A 26,800-nucleotide genomic window follows, 5' to 3' on the forward strand; every position below is an offset into this window, starting at 1 on the left:
CTTGACTCAAGCATGTCACTGCCTGGCCCCTGTGGGTATCCGATTAGCTCCTCCTGCTCTCGAACTCAGTAATAGATCGTTCATCCCCTCACCCTGAGGGGAAGGCATGCTGCAGAGGCCCAGATATAAACAGCAGACACCTGCATTCTCTACATTGAGGCTCAAGCAACACCTTACACATGACATGTAAAATAGGTACCCACAGAGAGGAGGGCACTTCTTTGGTGCATGAGGGGAATAACTCTAGAGAATCAGGAAAACCTCCTGCCACAACTCTCAAGAGATGTGACAGAACCAAGTTCTGCCCAGTGATGGGGTTTATCAAGGATTTGCTGGGCATTTTTACCTATGTTATGCATTCCCCCTTTTTACAGGAAACTAGGGAACTGAGGTTCAGAGTGGTCACACAGCTATAACAAGTTTTCTGGATCTCAAGCCCAAATGTTAGTGGAAATAATTTAATGCTTAGGGGTTATCCTAAACTTTCATGCTAGATGCTGACAGGTACGAAAAAGACAGATAAGATATGGACTTTACCTTTGAAGAACTTTGTAATAAATCATTAGGTTAAAAAAAAAAGTTTATGTTTCAGTTCTTGTTGCTGAAAACCTTCCTGAAATATTCAGGTTCATTTTGTGGCTTAATTAAGTACAGTCTAATCAATAGGATTCCTCCTTTTTTAAAAGATTTATAATGTGGCAAAGCCTCAGGGTCATAATTTGGAGCAATGATGAGATATACACAACACATATATAATTAACATATATATAATACACATTTATATAGGACTCGAAAGCTCTTCAAACTTCTCTAAGAGCCAGCCTCGCATTTGAGCCTGCCAGCCAGCACCCTATAAAAGAAGTGCTACCATCTTCACCTTATGGACAAGGAACTGACACTTAGCCAAGGGCGTATGTGACAGAATCGAGACCATCAAAACCCTGGTCTTCGGACACTTTGTTCAGTATTCTTTCTATGACTGGTTTCTAGCTCATCAAAGTTTTTGCTATATCCTGAAAAAGTTTCTTGATCAAATAAAATGCTTCTTTGTCCAGAGAGAGGTACAGTTTTCAAAGGGATCTGAAGTATTGAAGGCACAGATTAACTTGTTGCTAACGTGCTTTAAAAGAGATTCACCACGGTTTGATTTGACAGCGAAGAGCACGCGTGATCTCAGAGACATTCCTCACTTTAAGCAAAATTCGATGTAACCCCATTTTTTCTCAGCAGTTCCATCTCACTGCAGTAGGCTTTTATTGGGAGCAGAAGAAATAACAACAGGACTCATCTTGTGTGCCTATCTGTCTAGAGATCAGTACCAGAGAGTTATTGCCAGTAAAAAGTTCAACACTGTTCAAGGAAACTTTCTACCTTGGACAAAGGGTCACATTAAAAATGGTCTCCTGCAAACAGATACAAAATTTTTTAAAATCCTCATAATCCAGAGGCTATGTCTCCAAAAGACTCTAAAGAACTTTAAAGAACTTTCTGAACTCTAAGACCTTACACTTAAAGAGTAAAAGAGATGTCAGATGATTTAGAAAAGGGGGAATTTAGTATACTACCAGAGACAGATTACCACAGACCCAAGCCACGGCAATAGGCACCTGGCTTGAAATACGGCCTGTTATTAAAATAACTGTAGTCTGACTGTTCTTTAAACTGTATAAAGTTATTTGGGCACAGCTGGATAGGAAGGAGATCCTATCCTTCTGGGGAGTGGTTACCCAGATCATTCAGGGTAAGAAATAAAACGTCAGTTCCCGAAGGCTTGTTGACATTATCTACGGCCATAAAAGACTAATTCCACGCCTGTCCTTAACGAGACATAGCACCTGCTGATTAGAGGCAACCAAGATGACAAGATGCTAAATCTCGGGGCAGATGATTAACACATAGTGCTAGAATGCAGCAGGAACAAGCACACCTATTTATTAAAACATCTCTGTCTACCTTCCCTGAGGGCTGTGACATCTGTGACTCCTTCCTAAGCAGAGCGGACCACATTATGTATCAGTAGTATCCAGAGTTTCTCCACCTTGGCACTATTGACATTTGGAGCCAGGTAATTCTTTATCGTGACTGTCCTGGGCATTGTAGGAGGTTTAGCAGCAACCCTGGCCTCTACTCACTAGATGCCGGTAGCAACATCTCAGCCCTCTAGTTGTGACAATCAACAATGTCCACACATTGCCAAATGTCCTCTGGGGAGGGGGACAAAATTGTTCCTAGTTTACAACCACTGTTCCAGCCAAACTGTACCACACAATTTAGTGCAGAATCGTGTTCCATCCAGTCGTTACCAGATTGCCTCATGCATGGGCTCCCCAGCCACTCTGTAAATTCCCCAAGGGCAGGACTGATGTCCATCTCACAAGTGCACCTACCCTACCTCGCAAAGGACCAGACATGCAAAACCCTCCAGGAAGTACTGATCCTGGTGACCGACGGTCAAGTAACAACAGGGGCCAGTCCTCCCCTGCGCTCCCTGTGCCTCTCAGCTATGCAGTACAAGCAGCAGCATGAAGGGATCCTCCAAGGCTATGGCGATGTGATTTCTTTCGCATGACTGCTGAGAGACCTACCCATGGCTCTCTGGCCATGATGGGTTTACAGCAACCCAGCACAATCTGAGCCTGACCCAGAAATCCGGAACCTCACCCAGAGACAGAAGAGTGACTGCACATTCTATTTCTGTTGGCAGCCTGCCCCAGCCTATCCTGGACCTCCCCACCACGCTCCAGAGCCACACCTGGAGGAGTAGGAGGTCACAAGTATTCACACCACTCTCTGGTGGGTAAACAGGGATTTCCAAACCCTTGATGAAAACCACATCATCAGTTGGGCAGTACTGGAAACCAAGAATGATACCATGTGTCACAGTTCCATGGAAGCTCCTGAGAGCATGTGTGTTAAGCAAGAGAACCAAACAATAATAAATATTCTGGCCCCCTTGATGCAATGCCCAAGGGAACCAATGTCTTATGTGCAACACACAGCAAACCCTAAGCCACTTTCAGGAAAAGAAGTCACTGTGTCATACTCCAGCTATTCTCAAAGCATGCCTTTCTTTTTCCCGAAATGCATACAGCTTTCCACCACTGCCCCTCCTCTCACTCTGGATTAAAAGAACAAGATAGGTCAAGCAAGTCACGGAATCACCATTTCCAGCAAACAACAACAGATGCTCTTGTAAGGGCCAGCGTTCAAGTCCAATTAAGCCCTGCCCAGAAAGCAACGGCTACAGAGGGGCATAGAAATGGCCAAAGCAGGTCAACATCCAGAGCTGTTTCAGCTAGCTGTTGCTACAAATTAGCAACAGAGTCAAGAACTAGGGAGGGAGAGTTAAGAAACTAGTATTTAGCTGCCAGGGAATTAGGGCAGGACAAAGAATTTTATAGCACAGTTTTTAAAGTAGCCCCAAATTATTCTGCTTTCCTGGACTAAAATTTACCTCTTCAAGGAAAAGGGGCGGGAGGGGGTGGATCAAACTCATGGGATATCACTGGAGGAAGTGAGTGTTTTCTTTGGCTCCATCCTGGATAAAAGTTTCAAAATCAGCAGATCCAGTCTTTTCCACTAAGTTACTGTCCAGTCCACTGGTTTCTCTGCTTTGATAACAGGAATGTAATGAAAAACAAGCTGCATTCCTCTAAAAACCAGCTTCTTGCAACAGAGATGGTTGGGGGTTTAAAAATTCCCCTGAAAGGGCCTGGATAAGAACCACCCTTTTTTCCCCTGGTGACACCAGGGACCTGAAAACATGTTCTACGGAGCTGTCACTTACAAGATTTTTACAAATCAGTTCTGATAAGAATTTTGGCTTCAACCTCTGGTAGTACAAACAACAAATGTCACCTTGGTTTTTGCTGCATTATATACAGCCAGTTCCCTTCTAAACAGCGTCTTGCTTAATTTATCCTGAACCTGGTACAGACAGGCTAAGCACACAGGAGGGTAATGGGAGTCAACCCTTAGTCCTTTGCAGAGCACAACGTGTGCAGGGAGGTCTGGCAGCAGATTTTGGAGCAGGTACCATAACAGAGCAATATGCAAGAGAAGGGCAACACTGAGAAGACCTGGCCTCCAGAGCCACCAGCGCCATATATCAGGTGTGTGATCTTGAAGACGTAACTTATTGAGTTTCGGTTTCCTCACAATAGAAAGGAGATTAAGACCTCCTGCCTCATGGGTGGCTGTCGTGATGGAATAATAAAAGTATCACGTAAATTTTGGCTAATATCCAGCTATTAGGGATTAAATTAGAACTTGGCAAATTCCCTCTACCCTCTCCCTGGCCGTGGCTCCCACCTGCGGCTTTAGGCTGGCTATCACCAGAGCATTTTCAACATGCTCCTAAGATCTCTTACTACGTCCTGGAAGTAACTGGGGTTCAACATTCTGGTTGCCACGTTACATTCAACATCAGGCCAGCCAAAGGCCTATAGGTACCAGCTCCCCCTTTCAAAAATACAAATAGCCCCCTGGGCCAGGAGGTGGTCCTCTGTGCCTCCAGCAACGACAAATTCCAACACGGGCAAGGGCACATTGCTTGAGGCTCCCAGATCCACCTCAGTTTCCTTCCAGTGTTAGGGATCACCTCACTTCATTGGTGAGGACAGTGGGCCCCGTCCAGAGAAAGGCAACATTTCATGGTGTGAAACACAAAGTATTGTCTTGATGGGGCTAGCCTGCATTCCATCGACTAGAACTTACCATCAACAGGTCCTTTGACACACCCACAGTGCAACAACTGAGACTACTGCACTGTGGAAAGGGCCACCTGCAGAAAGCCATCTCTTCACACCTCTGAACCCCCACAGCACTCTGTTCCTTTCTAATGTCACTCACCACCACCTGCCGAATGTTCCAATTACCCGCAGACTTGTTCTACTTTCACTACCTGACTATAAACCCCTTGAGGGTAGGGATGGAGTTTACACCTCTTTGTATCCACAACATGCTTTGAAGAGAATAGGTGCACAATACTTTTCAGATATAGAATGCTGGTCATAAGAATCCTCCAGCATTACAAAACCAATATCTTCTGAATCAAACATCAAATAGAATTCATTCAAATCAGCAGACTAAGAACATTCTGTTGCAATCTTGTTCTCTAAAAATCACTGATCCATTCGTTAGGTATACATGATGGATTCTCTTTTAACCAGAAAACTCATTTTCTGATCTCCCCAGATAATAAAGGGATAGTATGCTTAATTGTGAGTTGCATCTAAAATGTGGTACACACCCAGAAAGTTCTGCAGGTGACTCTCTTCTGAACTGTAGCTCCTCTAAGCACAAAAAGACTGTTCTGTAGTCAACATTGTGGCTTCCAGTGAGCTGTCTTAACTGTCCCTTGCATAGAACAACTAACACAGCCTATGGTCCATCTGCCCTTTGCAGACACTGAATTCAGGCCACACTCAGTATTAGACTGAAGGGCCCAGTGCTTTCCTCCTCCTTGGTGACATAAAGAACACCAAAACTTGGTGAGCCAGGGTCCTTGTCTTGCTCAGGCATAGTTAACACCAAGACACACAGGTGACAGTTTCCCTTCTCATCCAGAGAAAACAAAAACGACACTCCCAACCTGATCTGTCTGGAATGCGCTTTCCTCAGCTGGTGTGTCTGATCAACTTCTACTCATCCTTCAAGACTCAGATCAGATCTCACCTTCTCAGAAAAGGCTTCCATGCCCACCCCCCTCCCCTAGCCTGATTTAGATGCTTTCCTACCCTCTGTCGTCCTAGTCCACCTGGCATTCCTCTGTTAGAGTCTCAGCACATTGTCATGTAACTATTTCCTTGCTACTAAACCTGGCGGGGGGAGGGGAGGGTGGTAATCTCCCAAAGTGTGGCCAGAAACCACCTGGGGCAGAACCACCTGGAGAGCTCAATAGAAATGCATACTCCTGGGTCCTGGCTCCAGGCCTACAGAATCTACGTTTTAATAAGCCCCACTCCCAGGTGATTTTTATGCATTTTGAGAACTATTGCATTAGAGTGTGAGCTCCCTGGGAGTCAAGAGTGTGCTTTATCTATCTTTGCATCCTTTGTGCCAGGTCCACATTCATCAAGTGTTCAAAACCTCCGTGCAGGGGCTTTATTCAGTAGATGCTGCACCCAGGAGATTCTTTCACAGAGGAAAATGCAAACACGCACACACAGTGTTTTATCTGGTACCTGGGCCGCCTAGAAACAGCCTTCAGGAAATGTGCCCCAACTAGAATAGCGCATTAATGCTACTCCACTCTCACAGACGTTGGGCAACGCAGTCTAGGTAGTGAGGAAAACTCCAAGCTTTGGAATCAAAAGACCTGGGTTAAAAAAAAAAACAAATTTCAATCACCATTTCCCTAGCTGAGCAACTGTGGGCAAGTAGCTTAACTTCTGCAAGCCACAGCGTGCACTTCTGCAGAAACAGAATCAGACTACCACGTAAGACAGGGGCGTTATGTGGAATAAGGGGGAAAATACATGAAAGCATATACATATTATGCATGATGAAAACTAATAGCATATATATTTTTGTGTTTTTTTAAAAAAATACAGTTATCACCAAGTAATCTTTTGAAGGCTGGCTTTTACCTAGCTCCAATAAAGAATGTAGTTACAATGTCAGACATAGAAATGCTGGGAATATACAAAATTATATAACCAAAAATACCTAAGGTTTTTACAGGCAGGGTTTGAACCGCAGAAGCCGAGGGCAGAAAGGGCCTTCAAGAGGTTCTCTAGTTCAGCCTTCTACCAGGAACTCGTTCAGAAACGAAAGCCAAAGATTCACCTGCTGTGGATCCTGAGATGCTCCCCATGACAACCAACCCAGCCCTTCACTTCACCCACCACTGCATCCTCTCACTTAACTGAGAGGAAGTTCTGGACATAGGCCCTCCCCTTCTTGACACCTCACTACGTAAGATTAATAGTATATTGGTACAGGAAATGACGGCCTCCAACTCACAGTCAACGCACAACGGTAGCCACCAAATGACAGGCGAAGAGCTCCTGCACACTAACCGCCCCCCTACCTCTTTAAAGGAATCTGTCCTCTACCTTCTAGTTTCCTCTACCCCTGCGGTCTTGCATCCTTTAGGAATGAGTAGATAAAAATAATAGTTATGGGGCCAGCCCAGTGGCGCAGCAGTTAAGTGCGCACATTCTGCTTCAGCCGCCCGGGGTTTGCCGGTTTGGATCCTGGGTGTGGACATGGCACCACTTGGCAAGCCACGCTCTGGTAGGCGTCCCACATATACAGTAGAGGAAGATGGGCACAGATGTTAGCTCAGGGCCAGTCTTCCTCAGCAAAAAGAGGAGGACTGGCAGATGTTAGTTCAGGGCTAATCTTCCTCAAAAAAAAAAAAAGTTACATTTTTACTAAATGCCTACTCTCAGCCAGCCAAGGAGCTAATGTTTTAAATACATTCTTTTGAAAAACCTTCCCGATAACTCTTCAATGAGGTTTTATTATTTCCACTTCAAACATGAGGTTCAGAACATTTAAGTGTCTGCCCAAGACCATGGGGGAGCCAAGATGCGGACGCAGGTCTTTCTGGCTCCCCAGCCCTGCTCTTTCCACTACATCAGGCAGTTTCCGGGCTCTCTCCTCCACCAGCTGACATAGCATGAGATGCTTCATCTATCCTATTTCTAACACGGCTCAAAATCCTCACCAGGGCTCACTCGGCCCACAGGTTAAAAGAACGACCTTTCTTGGGCGACAGAGGAGGTGCCTGAATGGGGTCCCCATTCTCTGCCTATCAGCTGCCTCAAAGAAACACTTAAGATGAACAAGGGCAGTAATGGAATATGTGGAGCTTTTCAGAGAAGCTTACTTTTAAAAGAATTTCAGGCAACCCAAGGGAGATCTGCTTTTTCTAAGAGTGAGATTAAACCAGCAGGCTCTAGCAGCAACTCTCTAAGGCTTCTAGTTTGATCTCATCTGTGGCTTTTCCTCACCCAGGACAAGCAGCAGAGGGTGTGTGCCGGTCCCCACCCCCTCCTACAGCCACCACTGGTTACAGTTACACATTCCGATACAGACATGCCTCTCAGACCAAAGAGGGGGTGGGAGGTGGCCAACTCTCAGAAGGCCTGGAACAAATAGTTGGCAACAGCTGTGTTCTCAGCAGACAGCAAGCAGTTGCTCGCTCGCTACTGTTCTCTCATTCCACACTAGGTTACCGGTGATAATTTAGTGCCCCTACTTCAAAGTGCGGCTCGCAAACCAATCAAGTCTCTGCCACAGGGGTCTGCTGGTTTTGAAAAATCGGTCATGAAAGCCAAAATGTGATCAGTCTCACCCCCATCCCTCTGAGGTATCCAGGAGGTCCCTCAGCCACGCAGCCCTCACCACATGCTTCAAAGGAAAAAGCCTTTGGGAGCCCTTCCCTTTAAAAGCAGACACCCCCCTCCCTGCCTCAGAACCTCTTTAGAACCAGGGAACTGTGAAGAAATCTCTGCTAAGTCGCCAAATTAAAATGGAGAAGGAATAAAAGGGGTTTTGATGAAGCATCTCACTCTGCCTCTCCCCTCCCCAGCCTCACCCCTCAACTATTTCCTCCACAAAGCTTCGGAAACGATTTTGTGGTGTCTAATGGAAAATCAGAATGGACGGCCCCAGAGAGACCTCAGGGATGTATGGGGTTAAGAATACGGTGGCTCTGGAAGTAAGGAGCAACTGGCAAACAAGAAGGGAAGGCAGGAAAATTCTGTACGGGAGCCGGCCTGCTGTAACTGTGAGGCATTTTCTCAAAGGTTCCCTCCACCCAAAGCGGTAGCCCGATAAACAAGCTCCCACCCTTCCTCCCTTCCCGAACCCGAGCCCCGTACAACCCGTTCAGTTACCTGTCTAAGACCCAAAAGAAAAGGCATCCTGCAAGAGCATCGTCCACACTAACGTTTGGAACAAAGAGCTTTTAAAAGTTAAGGTCTTGGAAAGAGCATTTCCCCCGGTGGGCCTGCGTGCTCGGCGGTTCCAGTTAACCAGCCTTCCCGAGCAAAGAAGAGAAAGTAAACAGAGTCCTGGGACCAAGCCGGCACTCTCCCTCCTGCTCGCCCCCCCCACCGGCTCAGACCCACCCCCACCTTCTCGTGACATATCTCAGACGCAGCAAAGCCGAAACTGTCTGCCAAGGGGGAAATGACATCAGTTCAGGCACAGCAGAAAAAACTCCAGACAGCTGCCGTGAATACTGAGGAGGATGTGCTGCAAACCCACACTGGCCAGCCCTGGACCCACCTAGAGCCGGAGCCGGCAACTGGAGGAAGACGGGGGCTGCCGCCCGCTCCCATCATGTCCCTGTGGCTTGGGTGGACATAAATCAAGTCTCTAAGGCTGAAAGAGCTACATTTCTCTGTATAAAGACTGGACTCCATAGCTCCCGAGGTATTGTTTCTACTCCTTGGGAAAGAAAATCAAGCCGGGTGCCTGTCAGTTTCACCGACACTTTTCTGCCCCCACACAGGCCAGAGTCAGTGCTCAAGAAATAATAGTGCATTAAGCCTGGCTGTCCCAACTTTCTCTAGGGATCCCAGCAATTCGCACGGGGAGGGCCTAGAGAGGCACCTCTTCCCCAGCTAAGGTAGGACATGCTACCTTGCACGCTGACCTTTCAAGCCCTCGCTTCTAGAGGAGAGTTTATATTTCATAAACAAACAGCACATGTACAGGTGCCAACATCTTTCCTCACTTGTCTTACAAAAGGTACAACAAGTCCCACTGCAGCCTCCGAGTTGCCAGTAAAGCAGATCAACTATATTTAAACCAACTCCTGTACTTTGGAAAAGTTCACCACCTTAGGTTTGTTGTGCTTTCTTCTCTAAGCAGCTCAGTTTATGGAGAAAATGGTTCTCTAACAACAAGCTTTGCACAAGAAGCAAAAGCCCTGGGGTTGGCGTCCCGATCTGACTTTTTCTCCTCAGTGGTGTAAGCCAGCTCTCGTCTGGCCACCCTTCCCTAAACAGCGGTCACAGTGGCTTGCTCCGGCCCCGAGACAACATTGCAAAGGACAAAATGCCCTGGTTTGGATTTGCACTTGCAGAAATGACTCTTCTTGAGGAGAACAGTCTTCAGAGGAACTTTATAAATCCAAAGTTACTTTGTCCTAACTGCTTGGACTGCAAATTAATTATATTTTCCATGACTCAAGGCAAGTATATCTCATCTTTCTTTTTATTTTCTGCAATGAATTTCTTTCAGTGATATTTATCACGGGGCTCCATGGGAGTGGTACTGTGCGAGGTGTGACCCAGGTAAATCAGAAATGATTCTCGCAAATTAGTATCTATCCACCTAGGACAATAAATTAGCACTATGCAACACTTACAGCATGGGGAGTTGCCAAAAGTACTTTTCAATCATTAGCGAATCCAGCCAGACACGCAATGTGCTTGCTGCAGGTCTCCCACTGACGGTCAAGGTCACATCGCCTTTCCTGACAAGGAAATGAATGAGCCCAGCCAGCTGAGCCATTTCCTCAAGACTCACTAAAAGAACACGGCCTCACTGCTATGGAGAAGAGGAGAGGGGTAGTGTGTAGAGAGAAGTGGCTTCTGCTGCTGCAGGTGTCGGGGGACTAGGGAGCCATTCTTCAACAAACAGGTATTCTCAAGACAGTTGGCCAGTCTCTGCTGTGCCTTCCTACCACTTGCACATACAGGCCAAAGTGCCAGACAAGCAGGCCTGGATATCGAGGCGCAGCCACCCAGGGAAAAGCAAAAAAGCTGTTTCAATGCCCTCCTTTCATTTCCTCAGTTCCCTGGCAACCGCCGATCACCAGAAAACACGTGCAGCATTATTAACCTTAACAATCAAACTGGAGGAAAGGGCAAGCCTCACCCCGTCATGGGCAACTCGGGTCTGAACCCACCTAACCAGCCAGAGTGGCCCCTGCAGTTTTCCTGAAAGAGTACCATGGTGTACATGTACTTATACATTTGTTCCACACGTACCGAACGCCGACAGAGTGCCAGGCACTGTTGTAGGTGCTGGAGATACCGCCATGAGCAAAACACTCAGGAATCCTTGCTCTCATGGGCTATGGAAACATTCCACATTTCTAAATAATCAGCAGCAGCAGTGATCTCTGAATAAGTGAAATTGCAACAAAATTACTAGAAATCCAAAAATAGTTCTGTAAAAGTTCAATCTAAATGATAAAAATTGCATCATAGGCTTACAGATTTTCCCCTAATGAATCATCCTTTTATGGATGCTATTTAAGATAGTGTTTCTAATCAGCCTTTATCTACTTTTATCTTCTCACAAGATTATAAATTCCTGTGTGCAAGGCAGCATTAAACCCAAAGCATCACACGTAGCACAGTATCGTCTACTCTAACAAAGTGATTGCTGATAACTGCTTCTTTTCACTAATCTCCTTCTCCTTGCCCCTAGCCCTTTGCTGACCAATCCTCAATGAGCACTGAGATGGGGGGTGGGGTGGGGAGAAAAAGAAGCTGAATGGACAAATGCAGGCATTCCCAAAAAGGCGAATTCACTTTTTTGCCATGCCCTACAAATATTACCACAACCCAGGGACAAAGTAGTCAGCTTAGAGATTTAAGCGGCAATATAATCGTTAGCAATTTCTGCTAGTCTGGAAAAAAAAGTATCTTTTATGTAAGTGATCCAGGCTCATACAACAGCGGACCAAGAGTAAGTCAAATCCTTCTTCAAATAATTTTAGGCATCTGCCTGACAATTCAGAATTAAATTCAATGTTAAATTCACTAAAAAAAAAAAAAAAAAGTCACACTCAATGAGAATTAAGTAGGATCATGTTGTCAAAATGCTGCGGTTTAACAGCTGTTTACAGCCCCGAGCAGTCCTTCCAGTGACCCAGTCCCCTCCTCCCCAGTTCAGAGCACTCCCAAAGACAGTAATGCTGAAATCCTCTGGATTCAGATTAATTTCTTACTTGAGGACATACTGCAACAGCATGTCCGTTCATGGCTAGTGGAATTCATTCTTTCACTATAGTTGATTTAGGAATCTTTTGGCAACATTTTTCCAGGCAGCCTATTTATAATCTTTAAATTCTGGGATGGAGCTGGGGAGAGACAGCTATTTGTTCAGCAATGAAAATGAGCCGGACTCTGCGCTAGGAAGGAACTCCATTTAACCCACATCTCACAGCGCCGCAACACCCCCATGATGTTATCCCTATTATCCCCATGGACAGTTGCAGAAATTGAGGCATATGGAGACCTTGCCCCAGGTCACTCAGTTAGCAGGGGTAGAGCAAGGATTTGAACAAAGTCTCTTGCTCCAAAGTTTCCTTTACAATAAGACAAGAGTCATGATATTAGAGCAGAAGTTACTACTAAGACAAAAACCAGAATTGAGAGTCAGTTGAACCTTGAGCAGACATACATGTCGCAGTTAGTGCCCCAGAACCCTATTTATAAAACCGCCACTTATGCTGGATCTGACAGTGGGGTTCCAGAGCGTGGAGTCAGGGCCCCTGGACCCCAGGATTCCCATTCTGACCCACTTCGGAGCCAGAGGTCTGTGAGGTAAATGACTGGGAAGGCCCCAAAGTTCTCATCTGTTCCCAGCCCACAACTGGTCCCCATACAAGGAGCAAGCTGGAGCGGAAGATCTTCACATGCCTTGGATCTCGGGTAACCCGGTAAACTGTTCCACAGCCATGGCATCTGGCCGGCTGAGGCTGAAGGAGACTAGGGCAGAGGGCCAGGGGTTTCTAATTTTGCAATCAAGGAATCTGAAGAAAGAGGATTTTTGTCAGAACTGACAGCAACTGCCAGGCTTCTAGGGTAAAAGAGACTCTCCAGACCTAAAGCCATTTTATTTTCAGGAGGGTGGAGTGGAGGCTGCTAGGCAGACACAGAACATCTAAGATAAGAGACTTTTCTTATCTCTCTCAGGTTGGGCACAGGTGCATTTAAATGCCCTAGAGTTCTGACAAAAAAATAGAAGTGAATACGAATTCAAATCCCAAGCCAACATGAGGGCAACAATAAAAGTTAAACCGAGACATCTTCACATCATGAATGTGAGGCTGGGCATCAATAAAAGGATCCTGAAGTAATTATTTTGGGGAATGCCACGGGAAGAATTCCAAACCCGGAAAAAAGATTTTCAGAACTTTGCCAAGTAGAAATGCTAAGGATCGCATAGCTGCCAGAAAACCAAGAATACTAGCTTATCTATGTCCTGGGGCTGGACAAAGGCAGACATGTAGCAAGGCTGCTGAGGCAAGAAAACATACCTCTCCTGCTTTCTGAGCAGGATGGGAGTTCCACAAGTCACAGGGCTTATTTCTTCCACAAGGAACCCATAAAAACCTGTGGATGCTTTCCTACTATTGAGTCTCTCCAGAAAGACAGTTGGGCAAACAGCCCCTAACTGCAGTACATAATCACTTGCTAAACATCAAAAGCATTATTTCCCAGAGGAAGGACTCTAACACACATTGATATCTCCTATTTTTCAGAGGAAAAACACGAGTGGCAGTGAAGTTAGGTAACTCACCCAACGACACACACCTAGTAGGCAGTGGAGCAAGCATTTTAACAAGGCTCGTGTAGCTCCAAAATAGCTTGAACACACATGGAGATGGTATTCTGATATTGTAAGTGTCACTTCTCCATCTTTTGCGACCTGATAGTCACAGTCACATCCAGCCACCCAGGATCTACTATGGGGACGAGAAGGATGCACTATTGGATGAATTAGTCTTGCCCCGGAGGATTTATTTATTTAATTACCCAGTTAGGGAGAAAAGACACCGGACACAGAAACAAACACAGGCACTCTATAATAAATGCGGGGGGAAGAGTAGAGACAGTAAGGGCAGGAAGAGTTCCAAGAAGGGAGGCTCTTGAGGGACAGAATGGCTAAAGAAAGCTATATCAAGAGATGGGTACTACTGAAAACTATAAGATACTATTAAAAGAAATCAAAGAAGACACAAAGAAATGGAAAAATATTCCATGCTCATGCACTGGAAGAATTAACATAGTTAAAATGTCCAGATTACCTAAAGCTCTCTACAGATTCGATGCAATCCCCATCAAAATCCCAATAGAGATTTTTCATGGAAACAGAACAAAGAATCCTAAAATATATATGGAACAACAAAAGACCCCAAATAGCTAAAGCAATCCTGAGAAAAAAGAACAAAACTGGAGGTATCACACTCCCTGACTTCAAAGTATACTACAAAGCTATAGCAATCAAAACAGCATGGTACTGGCAAAAAAAGACACAAAGACGAATGGAATAGAATTGAGAGCCCAGAAATAAACCCACACATTTATGGACAGCTAATTTTTGACAAAGAAGCCAAGAACACAGGATGGAGAAAAGAAAGTCTCTTCAATAAAAGGTGTTGGGAAAACTGGACAGCCACATGCAGAAAAATGAAAGCAGACCACTATCTTACACCATGTACAAAATTCACTCAAAATGGATTAAAGACTTCAACGTTAGACCTGAAACCATAAAAATCTTAGAAGAAAACAGAGGCTCTCTGTATACTCTTTAACATTGGTCTTAGCATTATCTTTTTGAATATCATATCTATTCAGGCAAGGGAAACAAAAGAAAAAATAAACAAATGCAACTATATCAGACTAAAAAGCTTGAGCATAGCAAAGGAAACCATCAACAAAACAAAAGGACAACCTACTGATTGGGAGAAGATATTTGCAAATCATATATCCAATGAGGCATTAATATCCAAAATATATAAAGAACTCATACAACTCAACAACAAAAAAAACAAACAACCCAATTAAAAAATGAGAAGAGGATCTGAATAGACAGTTTTCCAAAGAAATACAGATGGCCAACAGGCACATGAAAAGATGTTTAACATGGCTAATTATGAGGAAAATGCAAATCAAAACTATAATGAGATATCACCTTACACTGGTCAGAGTGGCTATAATTACCAAGACAATAAAGAACAAATGTTTGAAAGGGTGTGGAGAAAAGGGAACCCTCATCCACTGCTGGTGGGAATGTAAACTGATGCAGCCACTATGGAAAACAGTATGGAGATTCCTCAAAAAGTTAAAAATAGGGGTCAGCCCCATGGCATAGTGGTTAAGTTCAATACACTCCACTTCGGTGGCCTGGGTTCACAGGTTCGGATGCTGGGCACAGACCTACACAACTTGTCAGCCATGCTGTGGAGGCAACCCACTATAAAGTGGAGGAAGACTGGCATAGATGTTAGCTCAGGGCTAATATTCCTTAGCAAAAAAAAATTAAAAATTAAAAATAGAAATACCCTATGATCCACCTATTCCACTTCTGAGTATTTATCCAAAGAACATGAAAACACTAACCTAAAAGATACATGCACCCCTATGTTCACTGCAACATTATTTACAATAGCCAAAACTTGGAAACCATCTAAGTGCCTGTTGATGGATAAATGGATAAAGAAGATGTGGTATATATATAATGGAATACTACTCAGCCATAAAAAGAAAGATGAAATCTTGCCATTTGCGACAACATGGATGGACCTTGAGGGTATTACGCTAAGTGAAATAAGACAGGGAAGATAAATACTGTATGACTTCAGGTAAATGTGCAAGATAAATAAACCAACACATAGATACAGAAAATAGATTGGTGATTACCAGAGGCAAAGTGGGGAAGGGGAGGGCAAAAGAGGTAACGGGAGACATTTGCATGGTGATGGATGGCAACGAGACTTTTGGTGGCGAATATGATGTAGTCTATACAGAAGTTGAAATATAACAATGTACACCTGAAATTTATATAATGTTATCCCACCAATGTTACCTCACTAAAAAAAAAGAACAAGAAGAATAGACGGGTACTAAAATAACAGGTAGGGTTTGGGTGGGAGGAGCCAATATGATAAAATATGACAAATCTTGGAGTTGATTTTGTTCCACTCTGGGGGGTTCGGGGAGGTGGAGAGAAGATATCTACGCAATGCTACAGCCTCAGTCTTTTAAAGAGAGAAAGAGAAATAAAAGTAGCAGAAGTTGAAACCAGTTTGCAACAGTTTCCTGAAGTTTCTGCCTCTTGCTTCTCCGCCCCCTAACAAGAAAATCCTTTTGCGTTGACAATCACTCCACAAATATTTATTAACCTCAACGGCGGACATTTACTGCCCTCTCCAGAGAGTCCAGGGTTCTCTGAAACGCACCACTGACAGTGGGCTGTCACTGATGGTTAATGGGCTATTGCTGGATCTGCAAGTTTAGGTTTATCAGATACAACAGCAGCCTCGTTTGTTTTTGTACCAAAACGTTAAGTTCGTTTTTCCTGCCCTGGAGACAGTTCAACCTCAACCAAACTGGCAAGTAGCCAAAATTACATGAAAATCAGCAAGCTACAGCTCATGGCTGTCCTCAGACACATTTCATGTCTCCTCACAAATGGCTCTCTAAACCCAAAATCAGAATAAGAACACACAGAGGGATGTGGGTCATACCACCTACATGATACACACTCAGATGTAACTTGGAAAGAGAACTCCATTAGGAAAATTAGTCTTCAAGGTCTCCACTAAATCTGATTTCATCTTTCACTTTTATTTAAGCTTTAGGCAAGACAGAGCCATGGCCCACTTTAGGTGGGAACTCAGGTGCAATGGTGGCGCTATGGAAAGGGCTAACATCAAAGTCATTTTATTAAAGGCACCTCAACTCTGAGTCTCTAAAAGCAGCTCCAAGCCCTCTGGGTGCAAGGTCATGAGAGCAGTCATTCGCATTGCCCAGAGAGAGACCATCTTGGTTGCGTTTTCATACAAAACTCCACTCACTCTTTTATGTGCTCATAAACTCAGAAAAGTTATTTATGCTCAGGCTTATCTCCTCTTCTAAAGTCTAAGCAACTTAAGGGCAAAGTGCATAACTTCCACTTCTGGGTCCCTCAAAATACCAAGCATGCCCTACACCAAGTGGGCCCTTAAGAAAAGATTGTTACATAGATGAAGAGACTTAATGACTAACAAGAAGATGGTAAAAATGAAGCTAATACAGCTGAATCGCCAAATACTAGTGCAGGTGACATTTTCCTGGCCACCGAAACTTGGTAAACAGCTAAGAGTTGGGGAGAGTACCTGGGTATTACTTCGAGCTCATGAGGCTTGAACCAAGGATTGGGAAATCCTCTGTGCGTCTCACTATCTGTATGTTTATACTTTCTCAGCTGAGGAATTTAAAGCATTTAAGCCATCTCAAAAGCAAAATTCCCTTACTCAAGGTAGAGCTGGGACGTGGTCGAAGCCTCCAACAGTAGTGTTTTGATTATGGGGAATGCGATGAAGCTGTCGATTTTGTCTCCCACTCACCAGATAACTCTATTAGCAACACCTGAAAGTTGCCTTTTTTACATAAAAGATTGTGAAATTTAATAAGGTCTAGCTGGAAACACAGCTCCTAGCACCATGCCTTCCCTCATTTCCTGGATCTTACGTAAATCAAATATTACCTCCTCCCTCCTTATGCTATTTGGTAACCAAATGTACTGCAGGTCTATTTCAGGGTCAAAAACACCAGAAGGAAATATTAAGACAATTTATCCCTCCCATAAGTTGTAAGGAGTGGCAAAACTTCTGGAACACACATGTCCACACCCCAAGCAAAATGATGACTAAAGGTGGTGAAACTGGTGGGGGGGGGGGGGGTCTCACACCAGATGCAGGTGATGCCGGTCCTCTCATCATGCAACGCCCAATCACAGACCACACCTGAACCCTGGACCGCCAGGCCACAGGGAGTGAGGCAATGCAGGATGACAGCAGCAAGCAAACCTACTTCAAAAACACCTTGACCTGGGGTCCGAATCATGAAGAAAGCACTAGAGCAAAGCAGAGGTGGGCAGAGAGACACTACTATGCAGTCCTAAAGCTTAGGGGGGGAAGTTGGAAGTGCCTTTGAGAAAGAATCCCCCATCACAGCAAGAAGGAAAGTCAGCGCAAGCCACTGTCTGTCCCTGAAAAAAATGAGCAAGCGCCAGTATCTTTGCACTTATATTCATTGTTTCAAAGTCTTTCACCTTGCTCAAGACACACATTCTGGGCAAGGTGTGCTCAATATTGCAGAAAAGGTGGCGCTCACCAGTGAGAGACACAATAAATCATCATCCTCACAGAGAACTCAAGGTTTATAAACTACTTTCACATCCATTTTAGTTGTTCCTGACGCCAGCTGGTGATGGGGTAGGCAGCTGTCACTGTCCCCACTTGCCAGACACTTTACTGAAGCTCTGCAAAAGTGAAGCTACCCAGGACTAGACGTAGGGTTTCTGACTGAAGGGACAGAGGTCTTCCCATGGAACCCCAGGGAGTGGCTGCCCAGGGGGCGGGGGGGGGAATTTCCCTTTAAACTAGACTCTGCCAGGGCTCTGGCCCTCTAGACCTGGTCATGCTACCACCTATTCTCATGACCCTGGCCAATTACTTTACGTCTCTGTGCCTTCCTTCCTTCTATCAGCACTGCCCAGAGACGCTCTGAGCTGCCATTTCTGCGATAAGAGGCCCGTGTGGTCAAGGAAGCCTACTGTCTCTTGGAGATTCATGACGTGTGTGCTTTACAGTCAAGCCTCTGAAGAGCACCACAGTCAAGAAGCCTGTTCAACCTAAATCTCCTACATTTCAAATGGCACAGCCTCTCTTTCCTACTGAACATCCGTTCACAGCCTCATTATCTCTACAGTGTCTTTCAGCCTACGAATTCTGTGTTCCATTGCTCCCTCAGCAGTGTTGCTCATCTGCCATGAAACCTCCTAATGCTGTATCCTGAGGGCGGGCACAGTCAGCCAAGCAAGGTTGGGGACACACAGCTTACACCCCTGGCGAGCTGAAAGAGGAGAAAATACCATGATGGGGTCTCCTCATTTTTCCAGGCTTCTCGGAACACGTGTGCAATCTCAGATAAGCGTAGGATTTTTCTGAAAATTCTCCCTATGCTAGAAAACGAGGGCAAAAGTCATAAGTTAATCTTTCACTTTATACACTGGGCAGAGGTTGGAAGAGCACTTTTGATACTCATAGGATTGCAGGGTGATGGTGGTGAGTAACATTTTTTAAAGTAGTGGAACACTTTAAAAAGTGCAGGTTAATTATGAAAACTAAAGAACTGTCATAATTAGCTGAATTTCCTAATAGTATTTTTGCCGCTGGATCTAATTTAAATTCTCAAATGCAAGATCTTATCCTATAACATTAAGGAATTATTGTCAATTTTTTAGGGTGTGATGAGGTAGGACGGTGATGTTGAGGAGCAGAATCCTTTCATGTTTTAGAGATTCAAACAGAACTGTTTATGGTTGAAATGATATGAAATCTGCAGTTTGCGTCAAAATAATTTTAGAGGGGATGAATGGAAGTGAAAGAGGATACAGATAAAACAAAAGACAAATTGCGGCAGTCGGATGATGTCTACATGGGGATTCATTGCATCATTCTCTTTATCTTTGTATATGCTTAAAACATTCCATAATAAAAACAAAATTAAAGGAGTCTATTCTAAATAATGTCCATTCTGGGCCCAAAATAACATTCAGCTTTCAGAGCCCTTAAAAGAACTAAGGAAAAGCAAAAGCTCAAACAACAAAAGAAAAAAATAGATAAACTGGACTTCATCAAAATTAAAAACAGTTGTGCTTCAAAGGACACCATCAAGAAAGTGAAAAAAACCCTCAAAACCCATAGAATGGGAGAAAATATTTGCAAACCATTTATCTGATAAGAGACTCATATAGGCACACACGTCATGAATCTCCAAAAGAGACAGTAGGCTTCCTTGACCACACGGGCCTCTTACCGCAGAAATGGCAGCTCAGAGCGACTCTGGGCAGTGCTGATAGAAGGAAGGAAGGCACAGAGACATAAAGCAATTGGCTGGAGTCATGAGAATAGGTGGTAGCATGGCCAGGTCTAGAGGGCCAGAGCCCTGGCAGAGTCTAGTTTAAAGGGAAATTTCCCCCTGGGCAGCCACTCCCTGGGGTTCCATGGGACGACCTCTGTGCCTTCAGTCAGATAAAGGAATTTAAAACAGGCAAAGAATTGAATAGGCCTTTCTCCAAAGAAGATATACAAATGGCCAATAAGAACATGACAAGGTGTTCAACATCACTGGTTATTAGGGAAATGCAAATCAAAATCACAATGAGATACTACTTCATACCCACTAGGGTGGTTAGGATAAAAATGACAGATAACAAGTGTTGGAGAAGATGTGGAGAAACTGGAACTCTCATACACTGCTACTGAGGATGCAAAATGGTGCAGCCACCATGGAAAACAGTCTGGTAGGTCCTCAAAAGTTAAACACAGAGTAACCATATGACCTAGTAATTCTACTTCTAGGTATATACCCAAGAAAACGAAAATATATGTCTACACAAAAACTTGTATACCAACGTTCACAGCAGCCTTATTCATAATAGCCCAAAAGTGGAAAAAGCCCAAATGTCCATCAATTGATGAACAGAAAAATAAAATGTTACACTCATACAATGGAATATTAATCAGTCATAAAAAGGAATGAAGTACTGACACGTGCTACAACATGGATGAAGCTTGAAAACATCATGCTAAGTGAAAGAAGCCAGTCACAAAATACCACATGATATATGATAACATTTACATGAAATGTCTAGAATGGGAAAACCAATAGAGACAGAAAGTAGATAGTGGTTGCCAGGGGCTGGGGAGAGGGCAGAAAGGGAAGGCCTGCTAACGCAGCATTTCTTTTTGGGGTGATGAAACTGTTCTGAAATTAGATAGTGTTTATGGTGGCCCAACCTTGCGAATGTACTAAAAACCAGTGAATTGTACACTCTAACAGGGAGAATTTTATGGTGTGTGAATTATATCTCAATAAAGCTGTTATTACAAAAACAAAAAGCCTCAGAAACCATCCTCACCCCAGAACAGGAAGTACCAAACGGAGGTTGGGGACAGGCATGAAGAAGCCGCAGGGAGCCCCTCACCTCAGTACAGTACACTGTGTGCCGAGAGCTGACAGATCTGCGTGTGGTCTAGCACTGTGGTCAGAACGGATGACGAACCACAACTCCCACACCCAAGACAATGGCACACTTTCTTGCTGGTGGTGACCTCCCCACTCTTTTTTCTCACTCAAAAGGGCAGAATGATGTGCAAATCAGAATAAGAGTATATATTCCAACTTACCTGCTCTAAGAATAAATAACTTCATACTTTATTATTAGAAAGCAATTGCTGGAAAAACACCCCTCATCTATTGCTGAGGCTGATGATATGGAAAGTGATTCACACGCCTTTTGGACTAGGAGTTAATCAAAATATATTCTTAAATTCCTCTACTGGAAAGAGATCTTGGGTCAGTCGGGGAATAGGGAAGCCTTAAAGGTTCCCCAAAGCTAAAATCAAAAAAGGAAGAAGAAGATAATAACAAAGCCTAATATTTACCAAACAATTACTATGTGGCAGGCATGTTCTAAGCGTTTTATAAGAACTAACTCAATTAACCCTCACAATAACCATATAAGCCAGGTGCTATTATCCCCAGTTTACAGATGAGGAAACCGAGTTAACCAACTGGCCCAAGGTTGTAAGGAGGCAGTATGGCTCCAGAGTCTGCACTCTCAACAATGCTGCTTCCAATCATCCCTTCTTCTGGGATGACCACCACGGAACGGTGGTTGGTTAGGCATGCAATGAGACTTCTGTGCCACACAGAAATTGCCCAATGGCTCCAGGCCACCTGCCTGTCATCTTCCAGGGAACCACAAACCACCTCCTTCAGCACCTGGGGAGGTATTTCTCCTTTCTCCAGCTACAAGTTCACTGCCCTTGGGTGAATCCGGCTCATAGCAAACGGAGCAGCAAACTGGCTGCTCCAGACAGGGAGGAGACTAAAAGCTAAGCTTTTGAAGAAGAAAACTGAAACGTTCCCCGGGTGCCTGTGTTAAGAGTCAGAAGGCACATCTTCAAGGGTAAGCAGAAGGTATGGGTGAAGAAATGTTGCTTACACGTGTGTATGGGGACATGAGCCCAGGCATACCCTACTGAAGGGAATGTAAACTGATATAAACACTTTGGAGAGCAACTTGGCACTATCAACCCCAGATTTCAAATGTACATGCCCTAAAAGCCCACAATCCCCAATTCCACTTCTAAGAATCTAGCACAACTGCAGAAAGAAAGTACAACAATGTTCACTGTAGTACAGTGTGAAATGGCAAAAACTCGGACACGACATACGTTCATCCATGGAGGAGTGGTTAAATAAATCATGGTCTAAAGCAATAACACATAGGCATTTAAAAAATCAGAGGTATATAAGCAATATGGAAAGAAGTCTACAATTCATTAAGGTTAAAAAAAGTGCATGATGGGGGCCAGCCCCGTGGCTGAGTGGTTAAGTTCGCACGCTCCGCTTTGGTGGCCCAGGGTTTCGCCGGTTCGGATCCTGGGCAAGGACCTGGCGCCACTCATTGGGCCGTGCTGTGGCGGCGTCCCACATGGAGTAGAGGAAGACTGGCACAGATGCTGGCTCAGCGACAATCTTCCTCAAGCAAGGAAAGGAAGACTGGCAGTAGATGTTAGCTCAGTGACAATCTTCCTCTCTCTCTCTCACACACACAAACACACACACACACAAATCAAGCAGTTTCCATTAAAAATTTTTTTAAAAAGCAGCATATAGAATTTTGAAAAACATAACTATTTTCTTCAGGAACACATGCCTCTAATCTGCAAGAACATGTAATAAAACAGTGTTACAACATAAGATCTGTCTTGCTTGATACTTTAAGATCAAAACATACATGTTTTGTTTTTTTTTTTTTTTAATTTTATTTTATTTTTTTTTTTTTAAAGATTTTATTTTTTCCTTTTTCTCCCCAAAGCCCCCCCGGTACATAGGTGTATATTCTTCGTTGTGGGTCCTTCTAGTTGTGGTATGTGGGACGCTGCCTCAGCGTAGTTTGATGAGCAGTGCCATGTCCGCGCCCAGGATTCGAACCAACGAAACACTGGGCCGCCTGCAGCGGAGTGCGCGAACTTAACCACTCGGCCACGGGGCCAGCCCCAAAACATACATGTTTTTATAACCTCACTCTAGGACCCATCCTTCCAAGCCACAAATATTCTTGCAACATCTTACATTCACTTTGACTTCTTCCAAAACAAGTTTAAATTAAATTCTTTAAAACACCTAAGACAGTGAATCAAAACCCAGCCATGGCACTATGAGGTGATGATGGCACCAGGAACAGACAATACATAGCTCATCTCTTTTCCCACAGAAGAAAGTATGGAAAGAAGAAAACCAAAAGTAAATAAATCAAAGCTATGGGAATGTAGCTGAGTAAGCATGGACTCAAAAACCCAGTCCATGCAAGACTGGCGATCTACAAGTCTGAGAGTGTGACCTACTTTACTTCCCACACAGGGAAAGCCCACAGTTAAATCAACGGGCTGCAGAATTCAATAGGATGAGAGTTGTTTCCCCTTTCCTTACCTCCCAGGTTGCAATGTACTGGATTTATTTGTATTTCTTTGTTTGTGGTTTCCACATTGCATGCGGTTTTTTGGCCAAATTTTGCTCCACCTAGTGGAACTACAAAGGATGGTCCAAAATGGAGGTGCCTACAGCCAGACCTCAGCCTGTCTGTTTTATGCTACTGAGTAGACAGGTCACCCAGACCCACTATCACTGCTCCCTGTCACTCAGTGGCTGCTCTTACTGCCTAGGCGGTTATAGTGGGATCAGTGGCTCTGGCGGTGCCCATGACTGGGGTTATAGGGCAAGGAACGAACCCACGTTACTGCACCACCTGGATCCTGATGGTCCTTCAAGCATTAGGCCAACAACTTAAGGCAGGAAAGAAAGAGACCTTTTCAGGTGTATGGATGGCCAGGCATTCAAAAGGCAGTTGGAATTCTGAATCCAAAGCCATCTAAGATACACAGCATCCATAAAGAGTTGCCAGCTAGTACCCAACACTCACAGATGAGCTGTGTCCTGGGGCCTGAAAGAGAGGGCTCTCCTCTAGACACAGTCCCCTGAGGTCCAGGACAGTCAGCTTCCCTCGTGGTGACCCTGAGAACACCTAATGGTTTCTGCAGGCTGAGCGTGTGAGAACAAACTAACGTTCATGAGGCCGAGAATGAGAGTAGAGCCAAGACTTGGAATGAGGAAAGGAAAAAGTTCTAAGAACATGACTCAGTTCAGATTGGTTAAGGGACCACGGAGGGCATTGAGAAAGGAAAGGAACTGGCCATCAGGCTTTCACTGGGGCGAAAACAAACAAGTTCTTAAAATGAAACCACAAGGGTAGACCAAAGCAAGAGGAAAGAAAGTTCAAGACTGGGTGAATGGGGGGGCTCGCTTGCTTACTGAACCACAGACTAAAAAAGTGTGCTTTTTTCAAAATGTCTGATGTTGGCTGACAAAGCAGAGCTCACTGGTAACATACGTCCACAAACCTGGGAGTAATCGAGATTCAGGATATTAAAGCTTTAAATTATCCCACCTAAAATTTGTTGTCAGAGGCTATTTCATACATTTCACATTGCTACGTTCTCTCTTCGCAGGAAGGCTGACCTCAAACCCTGCAATAACGAGCAGGAGTGGTAAGGGGAGAGCAGGCAGCACTATACCAGCGTTTCCCCACCTCGGCACTACTGACGTTCGGGCTGGGCAACTCTTTGCTGTGAGGGCCTATCCTGAGCATTGTAGGATGTTTAGCAGCATCCCTGGCCTTCACCCACTAGATGCCAGTAGCACTCCCGAGTTGTGACAACCAAAAATGTTTCCAGACATTGACAAATGTCCTCTAGAAGGGGCAAAACCGTCCCAAATTGACAGCCATTACTCTAAGCGTATAGGTTCACCACGAAAAGTTACCTACATAGCAAAAAGATCACAAGGACAAACCTAAACTCAGATATAGAACAGAATCAAGCAAGTTATTTTCAAGCTCCCCAAATCACAGTTTCTGAACTTATTTTGGGAGTTGACACTAACTTACCAACCACAATGCACTCTGAGGACCACCAATAATAAAAGTAGTGATAATTATTATTATATTTATAACCATTAAGTATATTCCAAGAGCTTTACATGTCTGCATCTCATGACAAACCTATAAGGAACATACTATTATTATTCCCACTTTACAGATGAGGAAACTGACGCACAAAGAGGTTAAGTAACTTGTTCAAGGATAATAAGTGGAGGAGTCAGGTTTGAAACTCAGGAGGTCTGTTCCCAAAGCCCAGGACCTCACCACTATGTTAGACTATACCCTACCCGCACATTGGAAAGCTGTTAGATCTAATCATCTAAAATGTAGTCGGTAGCCACATGAAGCTATTTAACTTAAATTAATTAAAATTAAATATCATACCACTTTGGAAAACAGTCTGGCAGTTCCTCAAAAGGTTACACACAGAGTTACCATCTGATCCAGCAATTCCACTGTCAGGTGTGTACCCAAGAGAAATGAAAACATATGTCTACACAAAAACTTGTACACACATGTTCATAGCAGCATTATTCATAATAGCTCCAAAGTGGAAACAGCCCAGCTGTCCATCAATTGATGAATGGATAAATAAAATGTGGAACGTTCATACAACTGAATATTAACTGGCCTTAAAAAGGAATGAAATACTGATATACGCAATGATGTACTGATATAGCAACACAGATAAATCGTGAAAACATTACGCTAAGTGAAAGAAGCCAGGCACAAAGGACCACATAGTGTATGATTCCATTTATGTGGAATGCTCAGAATAGGCAAATCCATAGAGACAGAAAGTAGATTAGTGGTTGCCAGGGACTGGGGGAGAAAGGGGTGGAATGGGGAGGTACTGCTAATGGCTATGGGGTTTCTTTTGGGGGTAATGAAAATGTTCTAAATTAGATAGTGGTGATGGTCACACAATTCTGTGACTTATTAAAAAGCCACGTTACGTACAACTGAAAAGGGTGAATCTTTTGGCATGTTAATCATATCTCAATAAAGTCGATATAAAAAATTAAATGTCATTAAAAATTCAGTTCCTCAATTATCCTAGCCACATTTCAAGTGCTCAGTAGCGACATGTGGCTAAGCGGCTACCAAAATGGAAAGCGCAGATATAGATCATTTCCAAGATCACAGAAAGTTCTACCAGACAGCATTGCTTCGATGAACGGATATAAGGCCTCTGTACCATCTGACCGCAGTCCACCTTCCAAGGCTCACCTGCTTTCACACCCCTCTACACGCCCACATAAGAAGCTTCTGCCACAGGCTATGTGTCACCTCCAAACGGACGCTCCCATTTTCACCCTCTCATGACAGAACAGACTTTCCCCCTTCCTGGTCCATACAGATCCATCCTACTTATCCTGATCAACCTTGAAAGCTCCATCCAAACGCCTCTTCCTCTGTGAAGCTTTCCCTAAATCTCCTCCTTCCCCCTGCCCTAGTACAATCAATTGCTCCCACCGCCCTTCGTCTGTGCTTCCATTACGGCACTAATCACGCTGGATTACAAGCCTTTGTGTGTGTTATCTGTCTTTCCCACAAGATTACCAGGTCCTCGAGGACAGGAATTCTGTTACTCATTTGAGGTTTCCCAGTGCCTAGCAATAATAATAGCCTGCTGCAAAAAGTGGCCATTTCAGGAAATGTTTGCTGAATTCTCCTGAAAGGATTTACACAAACTCAAGGTGTTGATTTCAGACAATGGCTCACTTTGGTGTACGAAACAGACTAAGAAAATGAGGGAAAGGGGATTAGAATCTGGAAGTCTCATATCCTGCTATTCTACAAGAAGGAATGATGGCGA

General features: G+C 44.2%; 1 protein-coding gene across 2 annotated transcripts in view; it reads right to left on the reverse strand.

Moving 5' to 3' along the window:
• The window catches only part of WBP1L (WW domain binding protein 1 like), a 54,363-nt gene that overhangs the window by 23,761 nt on the left and 3,802 nt on the right, over positions 1-26,800 (reverse strand). The window contains exon 1 of one of the 2 annotated variants that reach the window (XM_070557313.1): positions 8,850-9,145. The exons of the other annotated variant lie outside the window; for it this stretch is intronic. Coding sequence (XP_070413414.1) covers positions 8,850-8,876 — 27 coding nt within the window. The 5' untranslated portion in view covers positions 8,877-9,145. Of the gene's footprint in view, positions 1-8,849; positions 9,146-26,800 lie in introns of those variants that run through there. 2 annotated transcript variants of the gene reach the window in all.

Source organism: Equus przewalskii, chromosome 1 (genome assembly GCF_037783145.1).
Source record: "Equus przewalskii isolate Varuska chromosome 1, EquPr2, whole genome shotgun sequence".
Lineage (NCBI taxonomy): Eukaryota > Metazoa > Chordata > Mammalia > Perissodactyla > Equidae > Equus > Equus przewalskii.